General features: G+C 38.7%; 1 protein-coding gene across 1 annotated transcript; it reads left to right on the forward strand.

Annotated features, from left to right (window-relative positions):
• Positions 1-5,427: 5,427 nt before the first annotated feature.
• LOC140162076 (aqualysin-1-like) lies at positions 5,428-23,657 on the forward strand. The gene is made up of 8 exons (XM_072185366.1): positions 5,428-5,529; positions 7,970-8,095; positions 11,871-11,997; positions 12,569-12,676; positions 15,911-16,051; positions 19,178-19,359; positions 22,289-22,460; positions 23,524-23,657. Exons 1-8 carry the CDS (start codon positions 5,428-5,430, stop codon positions 23,655-23,657), a joined length of 1,092 nt encoding a protein of 363 aa, XP_072041467.1.
• Positions 23,658-25,602: the final 1,945 nt, after the last annotated feature.

Raw genomic sequence — 25,602 nt, forward strand, 5'->3', positions numbered from 1 at the left:
GTTCTTAAGATAGCTCTTGATATTTTGCGCAAATATCTCAAACTTTGAACTTTTTATGTTGAAGCACCCAGAGCATTAACATAATACATGACATAATGAGTATCTCGATAATCACTTTTTGTTCTGCATTATGATAGAAAGTTCTTTTTAATCGTATACTGCTTTCCTGAAATGATCAGAAATATTTATTCATAAGTTTGTTTATTTGAAATATTCTTCTTTTTGACTTGGGATACCCTCCTAACCCCTTCATTATGCAATACAGCCTGTCTAAAAAAAATTGTGCAAGTGGAAAACGCAATTAGAAAATACCGTTGTGACAGGATGCTTACATTGACGTCAATGGCGCAGTTTTAGCTCTCAAATGCCGTTTGTTCTGTTAAATTTGCTTGTTTTAATCTCGAGATACGGTAAGTTAACAACGAAAGAGTAAAATCACAATTGTGCCACTTTTACTAGGGAAGAGGGCTTTACATGTAAATCAGTGATAGTACCAAGTTTATCAATTCCTTCGTGAAATCAAAAGAATGCATCAATTGCACAACAATACAAAATTGTTTTTACTGTTTTATCTTGATACAGGCATATTGATTCTCTTTTCCCACTTTAAACAGATTAAACGATAAATAAATATTTCATATTCTGCTGTAAAATTAAATACATGTGCATATTAATGATTTTATCATGGTAAATGCTGTTCTCTTTGTAACTCAAGACATGTTAAAAGACAAACAAATATTGCACACTTATAGGTTAATAAACGCGTATTACTTGTTGGGAGAGAAATTAGACAAAATAATGCACGCAAAAGGGAGACACCTTATCCCAGTGTCGAGGAGCTTAAAACTACCTTTTGCCAGCATTTTGGCACTTGTGCCAACTCTTTCCATCTATGCTGGATTTTTTCCAATTGGGTACTTACACCTTGTCCCATTTTGGATGCTCCTACCTACACTACTCTATATTTCATCCTTTTCTATTTTTTCATCCTTCTATCTGTCCACCTTCTCTACCTTAAAACTTCCTTTCGCAACACAGCTGGTTAGGAAAGGTGAGCCAATTTAGTTGGCTTGGTAGTTTGTTTTTTTTGTCTGGTGTTGTTTTTGGATTGGAGCTTTCGTCCTTAGTTTCGTAGAGGATGGGAGTTCTTATTCCACATACTAGGGTAAAGGCGCTGAATTCCAGTACTGATGGGCACATAACCCATATCACACTGGTGGTACAGGACACAGATCCCCAGTGTGAAGGTGACGGCGTAACCCCACACGGGCATCAGGAAATGGGCGATGCTGTCAAATTAAATCCGGACTGTGGACTAAAAGGTTGTCCACAGACGGACAACATCATCCATTTCCTTTTGTCGGGTAAAAGCTAGTGTGGGTGCCAGCTTGTGTTGTGACTTTTACTTCTTCTCTTCATCTTTCTTTCTTGCTGTCCCAATCATAGTGTTTTGTGTAGGATGTGGATTCTCAGGGGGCGCTGAGACCCCCTGTCAGTATAACAGCAAGAGCTGACTTCAAGAACTCCTCTCTTCCAACTCGGAGCTCATCCAGCCTCTACCATGTTACCTCGCCAGTGTGGTATGAGTAGGCGGTAGGAAGGGACACTTTTGTAGGGTGAACCTTCTGTAACCCAGCTATGGGTAAATAGCGAATACTAGCTATGGTTTAAATAGTCGTCAGTGGTCAACAGCATTGATGTATGTGTTGCGCCGGAGGAATCAACCGTATGGTCAACGACAAAACACAATTACACAAAGCTCATATCTGGCATCCAGGGAGATGGTTTGTGTCAAGAGGAGGCTAGTACTGTAAGAACTCAGGAATGGCCCTCTACTGTTGGTACGGAAGGACCTGGCCACCCACCGTACTATTTGGCCTTGAATGTAAGCATGAGAGTACAAAGTCAAAAGAAAACGATGGTATCGGAAGGTGCGACCCGCAGGCCGGAAGATACGTCAATGGCTACTGGGGAAGAGAGAGATGCTGCTCAGAGTACACCTGTTGGTGATGACAGATCAGGATTAAAGCCTGCTACAGGAAGTCCTGTTCTTGACGGTCCCAGGAAGGAAAGGAACAGCACCCCTTTAAGGAAGCCAATAAATATTGCTACATGGAATGTACGCAGTATGTCAGGAGGAAAGATTGAAGTTGTGGAGAAGGAGATGGTTGCAAACAATATTAAGATCCTAGGAGTAACAGAGTTGTGGTGGCTTGGTCAAGGGAGGTTCACTACAGATGATGGAAGTATGTTCATCTATTCTGGAAAAGATACTGGAAGGAAACGAGGAGGTGTGGGTTTCATAATAGAAAAAACCACAGCCAAGTGTGTTTTGGGATATAATCCAATAAATGAAAGAGTGATGACTGTAAGACTGCAAGGACATCCTTTAAATGTATCTATCATGCAAGTGTATGCACCAACATCAGATGCATCAGAGAGCGAGATGACAGACTTCTATGAGATGGTACAAGGAGTTATGGATAGTATACCTAGAAGAGACTTACTCATCGTACTGGGGGATTGGAATGCTAAGATTGGCAAAATGAAGGAGAAAACTGGGTGTATAGGCCAATATGGACTTGGGATCAGAAATGAACGTGGAGACAGACTGGAGGAATTTTGTGAAGCTAATAACCTAGTCATTGGGAACACGTTATTTCAGCATCATCCACGGAGACTGTGGACTTGGATGAGCCCAGGAGATAGAACAAGAAACCAGATCGATTACATCATGGTCAGGAAGAGGTGGAGAACATCACTCCAAAATGTCAGGACACGACCAGGCGCTGACTGTGGTAGTGACCATCAGCTACTTGTAGCCAAAGTAAAACTAAAACTGAGAGCTAAGAGAGGCAATGCACCACCTACCAGGTATGATGTTGACAACATTCCCACTCAATATTCAGTAGATGTGAAGAACAGGTTTGACGAGTTACTGAAAGTTAATGAAGAGGAGCAGACCCCAAATGAATTGTGGGAAGACATGAAAGAAGCAGTCCAGAGCACAGCAAAGAAGTACATCCCTAGAAAGATGAAACGAAAACAGCCGTGGATCTCTCAGCAGACCTTAAACCTAGCTGATGACAGGAAGAGAGCAAAGGCAGATGGAGGAAAGGAAGAATGGGCACGCTTAAACAAAGAGGTCTCCAAAAGTGTTAAGGAGGACAAAAGAAACTACATCGAAAGGAAATGTGTGGAAATGGAAAGATGTAAGGGTGACTCAAAAATAGCTTTTGGTATTGCCAAAGAACTTACCAAGAAGTGGACCCCCAGGATGGATGTTATAAATGATGAGAGAGGTAACACTCTTACCGAAAGTGTAGACATCAAAAGGCGATGGGTTCAGTATAGTTCCCAGCTGTTTGAGGCACAAGATGACAAGGCGTATGTACAGTCTGAAACGAGTGAGGAAGAACCTCCACCATTGAGATCTGAAGTTGAGCTTGCCATGGAACAAATGAAAAATGCTAAGTCACCTGGCATTGATAATGTAGCTTCTGAGTTGTGGAAGGCAACTGGGAAAGAAGGGATAGACCTAATGTGGCGTCTATGTGGTATCATCTGGAAAAAGAAGAAATGGCCGAGAGACTGGTGCAGGGCAGTATTTATTCCACTGCCAAAGAAGGGAAATTTGAAAGAGTGTGCCAATCACCGGACCATCAGCCTGATTTGTCATGCAAGTAAAGTGCTTCTGAAGATCATCATCAAGAGAATGAAGTACAAAATGGAGCAAGAAATAGCTGATGAGCAGGCAGGATTTCGTGAAGGAAGGGGTACTAGGGACCAAATTGTCAATATCAGGAATGTGATTGAGAAATGCAGAGAGCATAGACTTCCTCTTTACATGTGCTTCATAGATTACAGTAAAGCTTTTGACTGTGTTAGCCACCCTCAGATGTGGGAAACTATGAAAAAGATGGGTTTCCCAAGTCATCTTGTGGATCTGATCAGCTGCTTATATGAAGACCAAGAATCGGCAGTCAGAACAAGTAGTGGAGACACAGATTGGTTCAAGATTGGAAGAGGCTTACGACAGGGCTGTGTGCTATCACCAAACCTATTTAACATCTACTCTGAAGACATAATGAGAACAGCTTTGGAGGGGTTTGAAGGTGGAGTGAAGTTTGGCGGTACAAGAATTACTAACCTGAGGTACGCCGATGATACCACTCTTATTTGTAGCAGCAGAGTAGAGCTGATTGATCTTTTGAAGCGCATCAAAGAGGCCAGCGAAGGAAAACACCTTCTCCTGAACACAAAGAAGACAAAAATAATGGTTGTAGACAGAGAGCGGAAAAGTGATGAGTTTGTGATAGATGGACAGCAGATTGAGGAGGTGAAGCAATTTGAATATCTGGGTTCAATGATTAACAACAGTGGTGACAGCACAACTGAAATTAAGAGAAGACTGGCTATTGCAAGGACAACTGTGCAGGGCATGTCAAGCATATGGAAAAGCAGAGGCCTATCCATTGACCTCAAGGTACGCCTACTTCGTGCAACTGTGTTTTCCATTGCCACTTATGGATGCGAGTCTTGGGCTATGACCAAGAATGATAGGAAAAGAGTAGATGCTTTTGAGATGTGGTGTTACAGGAGGCTTCTACGAGTGACATGGAAAGACAGGAGAACAAATTCCTGGATCCTCGACAAGATTGGTACTAGTCTAACCATCAGAAGCGGCATAATGGAGAGAAAGCTGAAGTACTTTGGCCACATTGTCAGGAAACATGGAGGTGTAGAAAAACAGATTTTGCAAGGGGCTATGGAAGGCAAACGAGGAAGAGGACGTCCACCAACATCTTGGACTAATGACGTGAAGCTGGTTTCTAACCAGGGAATGCAAGGTGCAACGCACTTGGCATCAGATCGAGTGAGATGGCGTACTCTTGTGAAGACCACAGCAGCGCTACACAGCGCCACCTGACACAGAGAGAGAGAATGCACGCACGATGATGTTGATGCGTCTAATGCATGAGCCTCGAAGGGGGAGTGCACTAGACGCATCAACATCAGCTATCATTGATTTACATGTACAGTCCTCTTACTAATAAAAGTGGCACAATTGTCATTTTTATTTTCGTTGTTAACTATATATAAACATATCTCGAGATTAAAACAAGCATATTGAACAGAACAAACGGCATTTGAGAGCTAAGACTGCGCCCTTGACGTTGATGAAAGCATCATGTCACAACGGTATTTCCTAATTGCTAAAGAGGGCGCTTTTCACTTGCACAATGAGACAGGCTGTATATTAATCAGAGTGACCAATCAAAATACAGCTTCTAACTACTAAAACTCAATCCTAGCTGTACATCTGATTCGTACTACGTTGCTGATTGGCTAAATATATCATGTGTAGCCTTCTTGTAGCCAATCATGTTATCTCTTTTATTGCGTATAGAACAAACAGGACCAATCATGAGAGTACTCATTCTTCTTGCCGTAGTGGCTGTAGCCATGGGAGCCAGGCTCCAGAAAGCAGCGGAGAGGGTTCCAGGATCCTACATCATCCGTCTTCAGGTACGGTATTGTGATTTTAATATTATTTTTGTATGTGATGATGACAAAGCGTAATTAAAAAGAAGAGGATTTTAAGAATGATATAATATACTAGTTAAAGAGGCGTGGTCCGATTTTTCAGGTTCTGATTTCTTTCTTAGATTGAGGCATACCATTAAAACAATACGTTAATACGAGATCGCTTAATGCGAGAAACCGCTTACTACGAACAGTCACACGTGGTCCCGATTTCCCCCCTATTATTTACTGACAAAAGAAACTGTTTACGAGGTAAATAATACGAAATCCGCATAATACGAGCACTTACTGTGAGTCAAAGCTTTTGTTTTCTATTGTTTTTACGACGGATAAAACGAGCTAATTTCTCAAGGTGGATTTATGATGTAAATCATGTCAGAAGTGGACAAAACATTCGCTCGAAAAGTGATATAAAATCAAAGCACGACTTCGAATGCAACTGCACTTTTGTACGTACAAATCAGTGCAAGGAGAACCAGGCTAGGGCAAAAGGATCTCCGAGTACACTTGCGCCACAGTCTTTCCGAGATTAGATAAAAAAAAATAATTAAAGATTTCAAAAGAAGCAAATAAGCTAAATACTAAATTTAATATCATTAATCAGTTTTTATCAGCATTACAGCAAATAATTAATCGATTTTTATTCGTAAAATAATGAAGATAAACTTGCCGTAAAATTCCCCAAAAATCCCATACAGTCACGGTACTGTAGCGGGGCGGGGCTATTCTTAATGAGCTCATGTCAAAACCTTAGCAACCATCATAACAACGAGGATTCCCTATTCCTATTTTTTGCTTTTATAAAATCATGTCATGACGAAATTTGCCATATAAGGTCAATATTGCTGACGACATATCGCGACTAGCCAATTAAAAACTCTAAGTCCGCCCCTGGATCGCAAAGTGGGAAACCCTTCATGTTGTTTACACACATGGTGAAAGTGGGGGAAATCCCGACACTGCCGTATAATTGATTATTATTTTGTTAACGATAATCAGCTTGAGAAATCATCTAAATTTCATCAGAAAACGCTATGAGAAAAATGCCTCTTGCCGAAAATCAAAAAGGATTAGCCTATAATAACGATCGAGGGAATTTGGAACCGTGACATTGCTCGGCAGCTGAAATGAATCTAGTATGAAGTTTCGCTCGTACAATCTCACTGTGCCGACTTCTGCAGGCTTAAACACATGCAATCTATGCAATCTTCCGACACATTTTTGGCACCTGACTTTTAAAACGAACTTATTACGAGCTAAACATGCCGGCCCCGGCGATCTAACGAGTTTCTACTGTATTGAGTTGTATTGCTGCAGCTGCAGCGGTTTTGATATGAGTAGCAAACACGTGTATAACAATGAACCACAGGATTGTCATATAATTCCGGACGTTCCGGCGTGGTTACCAGAAACCAATGTTTTTGCTGACACCATTTGAACGAAAAATATTTCGAATGTTAAATTTCACTGGAGTAATGTAATGAGAAAAATGTGAACTTTATTATTACTAATATCTCAGTTTTGATGAAGAAAAATGGGCGAGGCTGTCGATTGGGTCAAGGACCTTTATTTACCTATAAACTTGTACTCCCCTTTTTCATGTTCATGTCGTTGTTGAGTATTTTGAAATGATATAATTATCCAGAATAATAAACAAAATGTGCTTTTAGGCAACGAAAAAACACCATGTTTTACGGGTAGGCAGACCTTTCAAGTAAGGTCGGCCGGTTGGGCCCTTATTTCTGGAGGTGAAAATTACTCTAAATGTAATCAAAATCTGTTTTTTTTTTTTTTTTTTGCAAAAATATTTTCTAAACATTTTCATCCAAAATTAATAAATTTAGGCCCCTAAACGGGTCATTAAAAACAAAATCTCCAAAACGCAATCATTGTCTTTGTAACAATCCTAGGGTGGGGGTGGGGTGTTGGGGGTGGGGGAGGAATTTTATATATTCAGTAACTGAACTCAAGTTTAATAAGATTGAAATAAAAATAAAATAAATTGAATTAGAATAATAATTATTTAACTTGAACACTACTTAGATTTGGTTGCTTTACCGGAAGCGCTTTCACAGTATACACCAATCCGAGAAGCGTTTACTGTATTTGGCCCTCTATTGACGGCAACACAGATGTACCAGAGCGGGAGATTTAATTCGTAATTCAATACTCATGATTGTGTATTGAATATCACTGTTGTGTACAATTCCCGGGTACAATTCTGTATAGCACACAATAAATAATGGATGGAACCCCCGACCTCGGGACACCGCAGTTTTACATCGGGGACACCGCAGTAATGGCGAAGTCGGATAGGTGTATACCAACTGTACCCGGTAAGCGATTATTAAGTAGTGTTAAAGTTAACAAATTCTACGTGTATTCAATTATATAAAATAAATTGGTTTTTTATCCCATACAGGAAGGTGTGAATCAAGACAAGTTTGTTTCTTCAGCGGGATTCTCTAAGCTGAATGCAGTCGTAAAATACAAATACAGTTCCATCAATGGCCTGGCCGTGAACATCCCCGACTTCCTTGTTGACAGGGTAAGAGCAAAACGATGCAGGAACTTTAACCTCGATTTACTCACCTAAATCTTTATTACATAATGAATACGGAGTAAATCGCAAATATGTAGGGCACTAGATCGGGAAATTGGTTACTGCAGTGCGTGCGCAGAAACCTGAATCTCGATCCACTCCCCTATATCTTTATCAAGTAATGAATACGGAATAAATCGCAAATATGTATTGCACTAGATCGAGAAATTGGTTACTGCAGTGCGTGCGTAGAAACCTGAATCTCGATCCACTCCCCTATATCTTTATCAAGTAATGAATACGGAATAAATCACAAATATGTGTTGCACTAGATCGGGAAATTGGTTACTGCAGTGCGTGCGCAGAAACCTGAATCTCGATCCACTCCCCTATATCTTTATCAAGTAATGAATACGGAATAAATTACAAATATGTGTTGCACTAGATCGGGAAATTGGTTACTGCAGTGCGTGCGCAGAAACCTGAATCTCGATCCACTCCCCTAAATCTTTATCATGTAATAGATACGTTGTAAATCGCAAATATGTGTTGCACTAGATCGGGAAATTGGTTACTGCAGTGCGTGCGCAGAAACCTGAATCTCGATCCACTCACCCTAATTCTTTATCACTTAAGGTGGTACCACACCCCCTGATTGATTCGACTTCTATAGACCATTTAGAAAAAAATAGCCCCCATGTCCCTCGCGAAAATCCCGGCATTTTTCGCTAGAGGCCAAAATCCAAAATGGCCGCCGCCACCATTTTGAAAATTTAAGTTTTGAACCAGAGCACCTATAATCATGCCCAAAGACACTTTTTCGGATCAGTCGAGTACAAGGATTCCGATTCTGACATTAGTTTGACATTACGGCATCATTTTCACCCAGAAATCCAAGATGGTGGCCGGCACCATCTTGGAAAATTTAGCTTTGATCCAGAGGACCTAAAATCGTGTACAAAGACACTTTTTTTGATATGTCGACCACAAGGATTTCAAATTTGACATTATTTTGACATTACGACCTCATTTTTACCCAGAAATCCAAGATGGCGACCCCAAGAAATCCGAATCTGACATTAATTTGACGTTATAACATAATTTTTGCCCAGAAATCCAAGATGCCCCCCATTTGGTAGAGCGTAAATGTGATTTTTAAATGAGAGCAGAAGCATAAGTGTGTCATTTCCGCCTTATCTGGGGTTCATGTCTCTTATATGGGTTTCAACTGCCTTATCTTGGTTTACATCCCTTATCTAGGGATAAGGCGCCTTATCTGTGGTTTAGACGGCCTTATCCTGGGTTTACGTTCCTTACCTGTGGCTAAGATGCCTTAACCTTAGCATATCGCAGTCTAAACCCAGATAAGGTATCTAAACCCCCGATAATGCGCCGTAATCCCAGATAAGGGACGTAGACCCCCGATAAAGCAGTCCAAACCCCAAATAAGGCGCCTTAACCCTAAATAAGGAACATAAACCCCAGATAAGGCATCTAAACCACATAAGGTGCCTTAACTCTAGATAAGGGTCGTTAAACCCAGATAATGGTCGTAAACCTTAGATAAGGGTCGTAAACCTTAGATAAGGCATGTAAACCCAAGATAAGGCGCCTTCACCCCAGATAAGAGACGTTAACTCAGATATGGCAGTCTAACCCCCCAGATAAGGCGACGTAACCCCAGATAAGAGACGTAAACTCAGATATGGCAGTCTAACCCCCAGATAAGGCGACGTAACCCCAGATAAACCACAGACCTGGCAGTCTAAACCCCAGATAAGGTGCCTTAACCCCAGATAAGGAACGTAAACCCCGGATAAGGCATCTAAACCCCCAGATAAGGCACCTTAAGTTCAGATGAGGGACGTAAACCTAGGATAACACAGTCTAAACCCCAGATAAGGCATCTAAACCCCATATAAGGCGCCGATAAGGGACGTAAACCGCAGATAGTGCAATCTAAACCCCAGATAAGGGACGTAAACCCCAGATAAAGCTGAAATGACACACATATGCTTCCATATCCATTACTATTTTATAATTAGCCAAAAAAGGGAGTTAATTCATGATAGGTGCTCCCATTCAAAAATTACATTTACGCCCTACCAAATGGGGCCATCTTGGATTTCTGGGCAAAAATTATGTTATAACGTCAAAGTAATGTCAGATTCGGATTTCTTGGGGTCGATTTACCCGAAAAAGTGTCTTTGTAAACGATTTTAGGTACTCTGGTTCAAAACTTATTTTTTCAAGATGGCGCCGGCGGCCGCCATCTTGGATTTCTGGGTAAAAATGAGGTCGTAATGTCAAAGTAATGTCAGATTCGAAATCCTTGTGGTCGACTTATGCAAAAAAGTGTCTTTGTACACGATTTTAGGTCCTCTGGTTCAAAACGAAATTATTCAAGATGGTGCCGAATGTCACAACCATAAAAGTACATTCTTCCAACGTGAATTGGAGTTGAAGTTGTTGAGCTGCAGCCACGATTTCTAGTAAATGATGTTGTTATGTCAGTGATTAGTTGTGACTTTCAAGGAGATATTCTATTATGTAATCATTTCTACCTCGAATACCCCCATTGTTAAAAACTACCTATCATAAGAACATCGCCCATGGTTCCAACTCTATTCAGTCACTTTTGTAACAGTTTAGACAAAAGTGGCCCAAGCGGTTTTAAGACTAGGTTACATAATTGGCCATATCTTCACTTTTATACCGTCGATTTTACTGAAACAAAGCTTAGCTGGTGGCTAGAAATTATCTTGATAGAAATATAAATATCAAACCACAACATAAGCGACATACTTGTGTCATTCTATTTTCAAAATTGTACAAATGTTATTGTTACACCCTGTATAACTAGATTGCCCCGCAGGGCTACAAAGAACCACAAACCGCGAAATGTGGATATTAAACAAGCTTACATAATCATTTATTTGCCAAAAAATCATCAACCGATAGAGGGCAGAGCTTGAAGAATGAGGGAAATTTAAACGACAAACTGCGAAAGAACTCCAACAACCGCCGGTCAATAGGGATATCTAACTAGAATTGCCCACAGGGCTACAAAGAACCACAGACCGTGAAATTGGGATATCCAACAAATTAAAACCACAAACCGCGAAAGACCGACAACAACCACCGCTCAATAGGGATATCCAGCTGAATTTAACAATCATAGAGCAAAATTTGACCTAAAGTTTCAGAGTATGAGTTTGTGTACCCAAATTTTCAAAGGTCATTCAATGAATGTGCAACAGTATTGGGGTTAAAGAAATGTGCTCTGATAGATGAACATGTTGTGGATCCTAATGTATAGCCCGCCAAGGTTGGTGTGCTAGTGAAGAGAACCAGCAAAATTTTGTTTTCCTAAAATATATACCTATTTTATTTTAACATGCAAAATCACCACAATGATTCTGTTGTCTGCACACTCCAGTTTTTTGGTGTTTCTACTTTTGTCATGACAATTTCATCTTATTTTTGGCAATATTTTCACTTTTGTTTCAATTTTGTTCATAAATGACTAAATAGAAACAACAAAAAACTGAGATCCAGTAATACATTGCTAGGTTGCTGTGGCAACCCAGCACAAAAAGCTAAGTGCCATGCTGCGCTATACGGCCAACGCGTAACGCTATGCGCTAAATTGGTATTCACATAACATAGCAATGCACGCGGGTGTATGAGACAGACTTTTTTTGCCTTATACAAACTTATTAATATGCATAAGCTAGTACCTCATCAACAATGATATTTAACTTTTACTTTGACTCTACAGCTGCTTGCCCTTGATGGTGTCGAATATGTTGAAGAAGATGGTATTGCCTACACTCAGGCAGTCACCTCTTGGGGTCTTGACCGTATTGATCAACGAACCGGTCAAGATAACTTCTATAATCCACCAAGTAAATAAAAAAAAATAATAACATATCAAAGGCAAAGAAACATGAGAGGATAAACTAATTTAAAAGTTTAAACAAACTCATTGCCAGTCTACAAAGTTTCAATTTCGCATCCAAAAAATACTCCCCCAATAATAATGGTTCCCCCAATTCGCCGTGGAAAAGAGGCAATCTATTCACCTCATCTCCTCTATACTATGTCACATTTTAGCAAAGCAATGGGATTTTATGACATGTACGACTTTGCTTCTCTCTAGTGACATTGAATCGCTTCATGAGATGACCATGAACTTGACATTTTGATGCATTTTCCAATGCTTCCTTTGTCATTTTGGAACGTCAGTCTTTCCATCCGCAAAAAAATCGCCGTGAGGGAATTCCACAATTGGCCGGCTTAGAATAGATTTCCCATCTACACAATATAAGGCATGCTGACCTTAATCAAGACTTTACAAAAAGTAATGCAGCCGTTACAAGAATACACCTATAGCTTCAGAACTATTAAATCACAAACTCTCAATCGACGATTATACTAATTCCAACGTACATTGTTTCTTTCATAACGTCCATATAGGTAGCGGCTCCGGAGTAACTGTATACATCATTGATACTGGTCTCCGTCATTCCCACAACGACTTCGGTGGTCGTGCATCTTACCACTGGGATTATCAATCAGGTGTAAGTATTGACAGTAAAACAGCGAGCAAAATCCCGCGCGAGTTTTGTGATTATAGCACAGTCATAATGTAGGATTTTAGGTCAAATTTTAATTTGGTTATTCTTTGCCAAAAATATTACGTAATATTAGTAACAACTGTCAAGGAGGTTTTCTGATCATTTTAAACCGAGATAATGAGGTAAATTGAAAAAACAACAACAACACACGGTTGTTTGATGGGACCATTTATTAGTTTTTCAAACAAAACATCATGTACAACCAAATTTTAGGCTTAAACAGCTAAATGTGATATCATGCTAATGTATAAAGATGCTTTTGAGTCATTATCAACTTTAATTTCCCCTCTTTAACAAAAATTATTCACTTTTATAGCATTTTCATAGCTTTTTTGGATATAAAATGAGCTAAAATGTATCTATTAACGACAAAATTGGTGGCGCTATTTAGTTACTGGAAATTAATCTTTCAAGCTTTTAATACAAATAATTCCTTTTATTGTTTGCTTATAAAATGTCCTTGTTGCTTATTTCACATATTCCAGCTGTTTTAATGGCAGTATTGATCACCTACCCCTTGCAAATAAAAAAAATATGATTTAGGATAAACAGCGCCATCTATAGTTTGCATTTAGATAATAATGAAGCCAATTCTATATACATCAAACAACCGTGAACAAAAAACAAAACAAAACAAAAACAAAAAAACAAAAAATCTATGCATTCAAATTCACATTGATTGGGCTAAAATAGCACAGGCCTAACAAAATTTGTGTGAACAATACGTGTAGTTGTCACTGGAAGTAGAAGCATTGAAGAAGTCGCAGATACACATTAAGCAGTGAACTTCGGGTATATATATATAAATGCGCTTTTATAAATGCGCACGTGACATCTACAAATCGCCATACCGTCCTCAACGATGTAAGGTACCCGCCCAGCAAACACAAAAACATTTTAAGAATATTTAAGGGGTACTACACTTGTGGTAATTTAGATATTTTTTATTTTTCTCAAAAAATAATAACACTGGTAACAAAGTTATGTATATTATTGGTAATGAATTCAATTACTATTCTGAAATTTCAGTGACTGAAGACAAGCGGTTCAGTATATATGATTGGAAACGAGGTACATCCTAGCCGTACCTCATTTTTTACCATAAAAAACGAACTGCTTGTCTTGGGTCACTGAAATTCCAGTGTAGTAATTGGATACCTTGCCCCTATAATATACATAACTTTTGTTACCACTGTGTTATTAGTTTTTGAGAAAAATGCAAAAATAGGCACAAATTTATCGAGGGGTGTAGTACCCCCTTAAATAAGTTATATTTTGGTTTTTGGTTTAGGTAAAAACGTTTTAATAACATTAAAATGTCGGGTTATGTAAAGGTCATGATAACGTTTTAAAACGTTTTGTATGAAAACACACTACAACAATATTTTTAAATGTTTTCAAAAAATGTTATTGTAAACTATTTTTGCAAACATGTTTGCCAAATATTGTGTCCACACTTAAATATCATTATGTTAAAATATTTGAACCCAGCAAACACAGAAATGTTCTTAAAATGTTTTTTTTAAACCTTTTAATAACATTTAAATGTCGGGTTATATAAAGGTCAGGAAAACGTTTTTAAAACGTTATTGAAAATATTTGAGCAAACATTTTTCGCAAAATATTTTTTCAACTCCCAAAGTAACATTCTGTTTAGAATGTTTTGTATCAAGTTTTCAAGAATGTTTTTGGAATGTTATTAAAACGTTTTTATACCCTTTATATAACCCGACATTTAAACGTTTTCTGTAAAACATTTTGTTTGCTGAGCAGTAGATAATCAAAAAATGTTTTTTAAGGTTATGAAAACGTTTTGTACTCTTAATATACCCTTTATATAACCCGACATTTAAACGTTTTCTGACAACCTTTAATAACCTTTTGAGAATGATGTCGAAAACGTTTTGTGTTTGCTGGGCGGATGTACACAAACTCCACACGCAAAAGAAAAGGCGAAAATGACAGGTTGCAAGGAAAATTGCTCTTGCAAAATAGTGGCATTTATTGCAAAGGGCAAAATAATTTGACCCGAAACATAAACTCTTTATTTGGGTTTTCCATTACGGAAAAAAAACCGGAAAAGCTAGATATAGCTGATTTAAAAACTTATATTTCAATATTTCCGTGCTAATGGGCCTGGCAATCGGCCATATTGATGACGTAGCTGGCGATGATGTTATTTGATAATTTTTGCACGTGATAATAGGGAACTTAGGGGGGCTGTCATTTTCTACGGAAGGAATGGGTATGAATTATTTATTTGGGAGTCAAGAGAAATATCCCCCCGTAGTGCCGCCACTGAACATAACCCTGACCCTCTCGAACTAGTAGGCTAGATGTCCCCGCCCGACACCCAACCCTTACTTACTCATTCGCTCGCTCACATTAAATTAAGTATCAAAATGGACAAAAAACACCTTTGGTAATCGGTACACCCTTTGACGTACAATTTAGAGTATGAACACGTAGATGACTGTACATGATCTAATCATCCCGGCTGGAAGATGTTGAGGAAGATCTATACTATACATCACGCTCATTACGTTTTATGACAATTTGACGTACAATTCATGTATGTGATGCATGGTTTATTCGGCCAGTATGGCAAGTTAGATCGTCATACACATTTATTGTCGTGGTATTATATATTGTAATTGTATACGTCAATTTTGTTCAGTTTGATTCAAACGGCTTATAACGTTTTACTTTACACGGAAGGGGGGGGGGGGGGCAAAAACAATTAATTTATGAGTGTAAAGTAGGGAGGGTGGGTTTTGCCTAGCCGAAAGGGGCAACAAATAATATTTATAAAATAATAAGTAAGTATATAAGTAAAAATAATAAATAAAACGAAATGATTTATCCATGATTTATCCTTGCACACTAGCATTGAACCTCCAGCCAATGTTCCTTGCCAGTGCTTGCCACGAAACAAGGACATTACTATAAGAGGCCGGTCGAGTGCAGATCCGTCGGAACACCGTCGGAATAAATGCTAACCTCATCGTGACATCATCCAAGCAGCAAAGTTCATTTCCCATTGAAAAAGCGTTATCCGACGGATCTGCAGTCGACTATTCTGATAAAATAAGATGTGAACAAGATGTGAACAAGTCAGGCAATTAATTAATCAGAAATAATTGAAAATCGTTTGTACTTTCAAACTTATTACAGAACGGAGGCGAAGATTGCAACGGACACGGAACTCACTGCGGTGGTACTACCAGTGGAACAACCTATGGTGTTGCAGCCGGTACTATGGTGAAAAGTGTCCGTGTGCTCAGCTGTTTTGGATCTGGTTCCTGGACTAATGTTATTGCTGGTATGTATATTCTCATCCTTATACACGGCTAAGGCCCTTCCAATAGGTAGCGTCGGTCGATCGGACTTTAAAAAATTAATTTTGAGGACAAACAGCTTTTTCTCTTTTACCTTAGCCAAGTCATGTTTAGGAGACTAGGAGGATGGGGAGTACAAAATTGAAAAAGTACCGACAGCATGACCGACTTTAAGTGCAGACACGTTTTTAGAAAAAGGTTGCCTCCGAATAATTTCACCCGGTTCGGAAAACTCGCAAGCCAACAAACAATAATATACACCACTTTTGCAAGCCATTCCTAGTATAGAAACCTCAGGAGGGTAAAAGTATAAATGTGGCAGGGCAATATCGAATCACTTGGTCTCAAGCATTGTTCATATTCGGCCATTTAAAGCCATATTATAACATTTGCTGAGGAGGACGCCCTGAATATTTTTCAAAATTCTGTTTTGTACACGATTGTTATATGTACATTAGTAAACTAACATACCCTGCAAAAATCAAGACTTGAGGTGCTGTAGTTTTGTCAAAATCCGAGATTTCGAATAAAACGCAGGAACCGTCGTTTTATTATTACGATGGAAATATAGTAGTCGAACGTACGCGTACACGATGTGCATAACACAGTACGTACATGACGTGCTGGCAGTGGTGACATATCAAAAGAACCGACACGACTCAGTTCGAATGGGTGACTCGCATTGGCGACATATGCGCTGGTATTAAATAGCGATTTTCTTTGTACTGCCTCGTCTGTTTGGGCCCAAATTAAAAGAGGAAATATCTGACAATGAAAACATTTTATACCAAAAAAATACAATTCTATTTCTTATGGAGATATTATAATATGGCTTTAATAATTACGACCCATGGTCCTTATTTGTTAAGGTTTCCACCGGCTAGTCTGTGGCTAATCTAAGACCACCATTGGCCATGCCATTTAAACTCCACCCTAGCTAAATCAGGAAAAAGTGTTTTTATGGTGATGATGCTCAGATATCTCAAGGTCACCGTCATATGATCTAGATTAATATAGAATGGTTTGTAACCTGTAGCTCTATTTAGTAAGAGGGAATTGCGGACAATTTTAAACAAATTAATGTTTTTTACCTTCCGGTACTGCAACACGCGAAGTGCCAATATGACCTAACCATTCTAAACCTTTAACATTTTCCCAATGAACTCTCATCCTCCTGCATTATGGCGCATCCCAGCAAATACAAAACGTTTTTGAAATTATTCGCAAAAGGTTAGAAATGGTTGCCAGAAAACGTTTGAAAATGTCGGGTTATATAATGGGTATAAAAAGGGTATAAAACGTTTTCACAACATTCGAAAACATTTTTGAAAACTTTTACAAAATATTTTAACAAAATGTTATTTAAAGCGTTGACAAAATATTTTGCAAAAAATGTTTGCAAAATCTATTTTATAATAACATTTTAAATGTTGTTGTAGTGTGTTTTCATGCAAAACGTTTTAAAACGTTTTCATGACCTTTATAAATCCCGCCAATTAATGTTATTAAAATGTTTTTACCAAAACCGAAACCCACATAACCCGTTTAAAACATTCTTAAAACGGTTTGTGTTTGCTGGGTTATTATTGTCTACTCTCTATTCCAGAAAGGATTAGGAGTTAGCTATATTTCATTTTGGCAAAACAGGACAATATTATTTAATCCAAAAAACTAGTGCTGTATTTATTTTGGAATAGGGAGTAGACTGGGATATATGGATATATATTATGGAATCGTGACGTGATTTCATCAGCTGCAGTGGTAAATGCCGCCAATCTCAGTGCTTCCCACTTTTGGGCATTGACCAATATTTATCAGACCCTGGGGGAGGCCCGGGGGGCACTCAACTAACATTTTGGTAGGGGTGTGCGGCGCTCCGCGCCGAACTTTGGGAACTAAGAACTAATTTTGGTTCAAAACAGGGGCTTGATGAACTGAAATTTCAACATATTTGTGGGGCTCTGTGAACTAAAATAGGCCAAATTATAGGCTTTGGAGCTAAAATTTTCGAAATTTTTCCAAATTGTAGCTAAAGAGCTACAATTGAATATATGAATACAAAAGCCACCTAAGTCCATACTTTGGCCAAATTGAGTTAAGCATGGGAAATTGTTGCTATACATAGGCCTGTCATATGCATGAAAGAACAACTCAAATTCATTCTCTGTGTCTATTGGGCATGTGAAAAATAGCATGTATGAAAGAATCACCCAATTCCATGATTTGAGTCTTGTGACACATTGATTGAAATCCAGTATGTATAAAAGTCCACCTGTAACACATTCATTGCTAGAGAATGACTTTTGAACCAAAATGGGTTTAATAAAGGAAAGTGTGTGGTTTATATTACATGGCAGAATGCTTATCAACATTATACATACCTGTGTGCTTTATTTTGTATTATCTTACTAGTGGTAATCTCATTCTAACATTGTTGTCTTTGTATATGATTCAAAAACCACGTAAGTCCAAAATTTAAAATGAACCCCACGAAGTCCCTGAAATGCTAATCGTCATACCTAATACAGGTTAATCCAGTCATTTGCACGTAAAACTTACCATATTGACCAGGTAAATCTAACTGAAGGAATTAAAATGATACACGGGTTTTTCTCTCAAAATAACTTCGCATGGACTTAGGTGGCTTTTGTATTCATGTATTCAATTGTCAGAGTTTGAGGCTCAATGAACTGGAGCATATTACAAATGTGGCGCTTAAGGAACTGCCGGAGAGCCTGAAAAAGGGACCCTTGACCGCCGCACATACCCGTACCACCTTTACATGTGAGTGCCCCCCCCGGGGGGGGGGGAGGGGGTAAATTTCCAAACGGAGTGTCAAAATTGCTTGCCCATTTTCCCCAAGAGCTCATTATTAGGTTATTCCACTTGAATTCCATACACTTCCTATGGAAGACATGTCCTTAATCTTATTAATTTCAAATTCGGTTACTTAAATGGGTGGCTCCATTTGTGGGAGATTAAGGTCATGTCACAATGTAGACCTAATAGCCCATTTGCACATTCCCTTATTCGAAACATGTGGCCTATTCGATATTAACATTCACTTGTTGTCTCATCATATTATATTTCTATTAACTCCAACATTTTAGGAGTTGACTCAGTCCGCGATGCTAGTGGAATGAGAGTTGGATCCATGTCTCTCGGTGGAGGTGCCACACAGTCTCTTGATGATGCTGTAGCGGCCGCTGTATCCGCAGGAGCTGTTATGTCAGTAGCAGGTGGAAACTCCAACGCCAATGCTTGCAACTACTCACCAGCACGTGAACCATCGGTGAGGGCTCGCTTTTTTCTCTTTTCCCCGGACGTTTATTTATTTTTTTAATCAAAACATCTTAAAAGTAAAAAGTAAATGCTGAATGTAAATATAGGTGGTGCATTAGGCCCGGGAAAAATTCCCCTTAGAAATTGTCCATATGGGTAACGGTTCGGCAGCTGGAGCCACACCCCTCGTTCACATTATCAATAAGCGTAGTAAGCATTTTGTGCATTTGTTTTAAATTTCAAAGATACAATTGAATTGGGTATTTGGAATTCAATCAAATACCGGAACTTAGTTCTTGCAACTTTGCGACGTTGCGTCTGGAACCATCAGACTTCATCAGGCAACTGACCCACGTGATAGACGGCTAGGTATCGTCCCGATGGCCCGGTCCAATGCATGAGATAAGTTAAAGCGGAGTCCCCCTTTTCGTGGTCAGTGATGGTGACCCAAAACACACATATTGTACACGTAACACATTGTGTCAATACGGTCGTATTGGCACGGTAGATGCCGTGCTGGGATGGATATTCTGTATTACAGCATACATATGGTCACGGTGTATCCCGTTGCACAGTGTAATTTACCCATTACCAACTTCAAAGTAATGCGCCATATTGCCTTAGCTCCAAAGCTGCAGCACCCATATTTATCCAACAGTCAAACATGTTGAAAAATCACTCATGAACTTTCATGTTCATTTATTTTTCAGGTTCAAATTATTGTTAAATTATTCAAATGCTTATATTTACCCCATAACGTATTTGAGATTAAACATTGACTTTGTTTTATATTTTACACCCTGCTACGATTGGTACACTCAGTCAGCAGTACTAGTGTTTATGCATGCAGGTCGCTATTAATAGAACCCATGCGTGCATAGCTGACCCCGTTCACACACACACACACACACACACACAGCGGCCATGCGAAAGATGGATTTTTAATGTCACAAAAAACAAAAGATCCGCCAAATTTGCAAAGAATCCGCCGCACAAGCTTCAGCGCATTCAACGCAACGATAATACACGATGTTAATTTTAGATAGGCATTGACATTCATGATTACAAAAATTAAATATCTGCAATTAAAAACTCGTGTTTTTGAACGATTTTGAATTTTATCAATGAAAATGCAGCGAAGACGTCATTGGGTTAACGCTTTTCCAACTGCTGATTGGTTGATTGCGTTACTGTCAGTGATCTGTGCATGCACGGTACGGTCCGTACGGAATGATTTTTCGTATGGGTAAAATACACTGTGCGTTGTCAAAATACCACGTACTTTAGTACAGTAATAGCGCCCTCTTTTGGTCATAATTCACTTTAATATGTATTTTCAGCGTAGTGACCATACGTATGCTGTAATACAGAATTTCCATCCCAGCACGGCATCTACCATGCCAATACGGCCGTATTGACACAATGTATTACGTGTACATATGTGTGTATCCGGTGTGATGGTTGCTTAATGCGGTGCCAAATGGCTTCTTTTGTGCCTCTGCTATGCCATTGTTCCTCCTGATCCAGAATAACGAGTTCCTTTTAATTGAGTGTCCAGTATCCTTTAAATGGAAGTAAACAGCGGAGTTTTGCGTTTCGTTGGTGCTTGGTCAATGGTCACCTATGTTGACCAATACGGTTTTTAACGCCTTACTGTTTGGTTTCACATTCACAAGTTTCCCGCGAAATTCCGTAGGATTTGAAGTGGTTCTTCACGCGTTCCGAGATTCTCGAAATATATGATATAGTAACGTATAACACGGGTTCTATTGGTTTGACCACTCGCGCCTCCGGTCCTTGGCTCCTTACTCTTGATGGCTTTGAGAAAGGCCCAGTTTGGATAACCACATTTATTAATTACGTGACAATCACGTGACTAGCCCAGCGGGTCAGTTGCCTGATGAAGTCTGGGGGTTCAGACGCAACGTCGCAAAGTTGCAAAAAGCAAGTTCCAGTATTTGATTTAATTCCAAAACTCTGTTTGAAACTACTGGATGACTAAGAACATTATTTGATTTAATTCCAAAACTCTGTTTGAAACAACTGGATGACTAAGAACAGTATTTGATTTAATTCCAAAACTCTGTTTGAAACTACTGGATGACTAAGAACAGTATTTGATTTAATTCCAAAACTCTGTTTGAAACTACTGGATGACTAAGAACAGTATTTGATTTAATTCCAAAACTCTGTTTGAAACAACTGGATGACTAAGATCATATTCTCTCATTTATACAATTGAATGCCTTTTACGACTTCGTTTCAAAAAATATTATGCTGTCATAATTATATTTGTCTTTGTTATTTTAATGGTTATAGTTAAAATAAAGTTTAAAGTTTCCCGCCAAATGGCACCTAAATACGATCCTGCGTGCACCCTTAAACCGTGTTTCTGCCGTATGCTGCAAAATGGCTGGTCCTGAGTTAGAATTGCACCACGTATTATTTTTTTGCAGTATATTTTCCTTGTTTTAACTTTTTAGATTATATTTAACATATAACAAATAGGTATTATATAAAATTGTGTACTCTTTTTATCATCATATAGTTCATCGATTATTATTACTCAAAATAGTGGTGCCATATTGTTTCAATTTATAATCTGAGACTGAATCAACTGACGTCATCTGCCAATCTAACTTAGAAATGATTTTTTGTTCGATATGTCGTGATGATTGTAATTTCTGAAGCGGTAAAACAGCGTGCCCCAACTATGGTTAGGCTTTTGCACCTTCTCAAAAGTTAACTTTTATTTATTTACCATGTTTACTTCAACTTTACGAACCAATCACGGGCTGTGGGGAGTTGACTGTCAGATATTGTTTATCTCTGGCTCGGTTCATATATTTTCTTGCCATTTGGATGGCACTTAGAATGTTCCGTATCAAACATCCTTTTAGTAGGCCTACTCATAATAATCTCTCTTTTATATTATTCAGGCTATTACTGTAGGAGCTACTGATAGTAATGATGCACGAGCATCATTCTCCAACTACGGGTCTTGCACAGATATCTTCGCCCCTGGAGTCAGCATCACTAGTGCATGGCATACCAGTGACACGGCCAGCAATACGATCAGCGGAACTTCAATGGCTTGCCCACACGTCTCAGGTAAAATCCCTATTTATTTCATTCATTCATACTTTATTACTGACTTATTTGTGACGTGTCATGTCAAAAGGAGACACTTTTGGGCAGGATCGTAAATGGAGAAATAACAAAAAAACTGCCCGGGGTCGAATTTTTCACAATTTGGGTTTGTTGCGAATTTGTGGTGTTTTAAATGTTTAAAATATTGTCTGAAAGTTTCAGACCGGAATATAACCGGCATCTTGTATTTTTGAAGACATTTTTCAAGGTAATTCCTACTCTCAACATTGTCAATAATATTTTTAAAGGCCGATATCTCAATTTCCAATGTTATAATACCATAACTTACGATTTCAATATCTTTGCTCAGGAATGTCAGATTTCATTGGGTAAAACGACGTTGTGGAGCAAAATATCTCTTTATTTAAGATATGAAAAAACCTCAAAATTTATAACCTGCCCAAAAGTGTCTCCTTTTGACATGACACGTCACATTTATCTATTTATTTGTGTTTTTATGTTTGGGTGTTTTGTGTGTTCAAGGGTGGATGGGGGGGAGTTAAACAAATTATTTGAATACGGATTCGTTTGAGATTGATTTCATTTTTATTTTTAGTGTGATCAGCTGAAACTACCGTTAGCTCTGATTGAAGTCCTAAGAAAATGAAAAATAAAACATGATTCTGGTCCCGCTAGGAGCCCCGGATATTTGAAAACCATCGGGGCAGACACCTCCTATGTATGAACAAACAAATTGTTGTTTTAGCATCCGTGTTGGACACCCATACACTAACAATAATTACAATATTAGTGGGAAATCGTCAACGAATGGCTTCAATTAGACTTTCATTCATGGGCCAATAATTTTAGGTTGATAAACTTTTTACCCCGGAACTTTACTATATATATGCAAAACCACATACTTTAAAAAAGCATGTAAATTTGCATATGCAATATTATATATTTGCAACAGTATGTGGTTTTTCACACAACGCGGGGCTTAATTGCCGTTCTATAATATCCTGACAGTATTCATAATAAGTAATTATAATAATGTTAACTTTCAACATTTCAATAATCACAGGAGCAGCCGCCCTACTCCTTCAAAGAGGTGTATCGGCCGGTAGTGTTCCTTCTACCATGGTAAATGAGGCCACTCCAAACGTAGTTGGCAACCCAGGAAGTGGCAGTCCAAATGAATTTCTTTACGTCCAATAAAAAACAAATAGTAAGTCGATATGTATGTATTTAGCTGTACTCTATATTAAAAATCGCACAGCAAAAGTTTTACTTTCATGTGACGTTATTCATCATCACACAACCACTACTAGGTCCATCACCACCGTCATCATTAACACTCACCACCACCACCACCACCGCCTGCTTTCAAAACAGGTGATTAGTTGTTGGGTTATCAAAAACTTCCTTTACCAAATTGAATTTGTGGAGCTGCGCACATTATTGGCAGTGATGCCAACGCCGAGTCTTAGGCGCACAATTGGGCTACTTGGCGATCACTTGCCGTTACTCAAAAAAGCATGCCGCTACTTGTCTAAAATTGGGCTACTTTTGCCAGTCTCAGGCCGCGGCAGTAATTTGATGTATTTTACTTTCAATTTAGCCGATTTATAAAGGTTTTGAGTCTTTGAAGCTCTGAATTGAAATTACAATGGGTTTTGTGACCATTTATTGATCGGTCAGTAACTTCCCATTAAGTACCGGAAGTTTTAAAGTCAAATGCTTTTCCACCCAATTGGGTGTTTTGCGTTCTAAATTCGGGTAAATCCGCCCAAATATTCGGTATTGGGCGCTTTTTTGGAAGCTTAAAAATTGGGCTACTTGAGAATCCTTTACCGCGGCCTGGCGAGTCAATGCGCCGCGCCTTGACGCTGAAAAGTTTTGGCAACACTGATTATTGGTAGGCTCATCTAAGTGCGGATAGGTTTGCTCCGGGTTCGGCTACAACCGGCCGAGTAAATGCGATCTGATTGTAATGGTTCACCAGTGGCAACGAAATTACAACGCTTTGAATCCTATTTAAATCTCATATATAAATCCATATATTTATTATTTATTTTTTTAACACTCACCACCCGACCACCCATGTCCATCACAACCGCTACCATTAATAATATTTTCTCATTCTCATTTTAATTTCAGATTTGCGTATGAACCAGACAACGACAAAATATTGCAACAACCTAAAAACAACTTTAAATTGTTTCTTTAAATGAATTACGACAGGAATTATTTTACCTGATAAAGGAGCGCTATTAATAACGCTTTGTGTTTACCGTAATATCCCCAAATTCACCTGTTACATCTTACCAATTTTATTGTCATTCCTATAAGCTGAAAATAATTACGTAATATCGTTTAAAGATCAATACGTTTTACTATGACCATAATGCAGCTCGGCAGGAAATACGACGGCCTTCATAGGAACGGTACACATACATGACATCACGAAATCGTATACCATCATATTTCTATGGAAACCAACATGTCTGCCATAATTATTGTCATTATACGATCTAAAACATGCTCATCTATGAGGACACAGTTCGTTAACCTCGATACGTCTGTACGTTCATCAAATTACCTTAATTGTGTCGGGTACAAAAACTCGTATTCTGAGGTTAAATTTTATCTACGTATGATTTGTGAATGGTGGTTCCTGAATTATGCCACTGATATAATGAGACAATTTTGTGTCTGATAATTTCTGTCACGGGAACATTTTGGCGTGACAAGCAGAGGTCAAAAGTATATAGTAAATCGAGACACTGACATCATTTCCTGCAGCAACAAACAGAGGTCAAAGTATATAGATGTTGAGTCTCTGACATCAGTTTCCAGCAAGTTAGGAAGATCGAAGACCATAAATCAGATATTATGATCGAAATAAATCAAAATACGTTGAAATCTAGATAGTTTGTTTCCATCGATTTATTTCAAGTTTCAAAGTTATTTTAACTCTCTCCATTTGGGTGTCAGCTGCAGACCACACATTTTGATTTTGTTTAAATATTGGAATGACCATTATTTGGAATCAGCATGAAACATGCATTAAAATGAGTACAAACAAGAGCAGTATTCACCCTTTGCACGGATCCGCCACCTTGCTACCAAAACGAGGCCCTCCTTGCAAACGCATGGGCAA

The sequence above is a fragment of the Amphiura filiformis genome, chromosome 10, assembly GCF_039555335.1.
Source record: "Amphiura filiformis chromosome 10, Afil_fr2py, whole genome shotgun sequence".
Classification (NCBI taxonomy): domain Eukaryota; kingdom Metazoa; phylum Echinodermata; class Ophiuroidea; order Amphilepidida; family Amphiuridae; genus Amphiura; species Amphiura filiformis.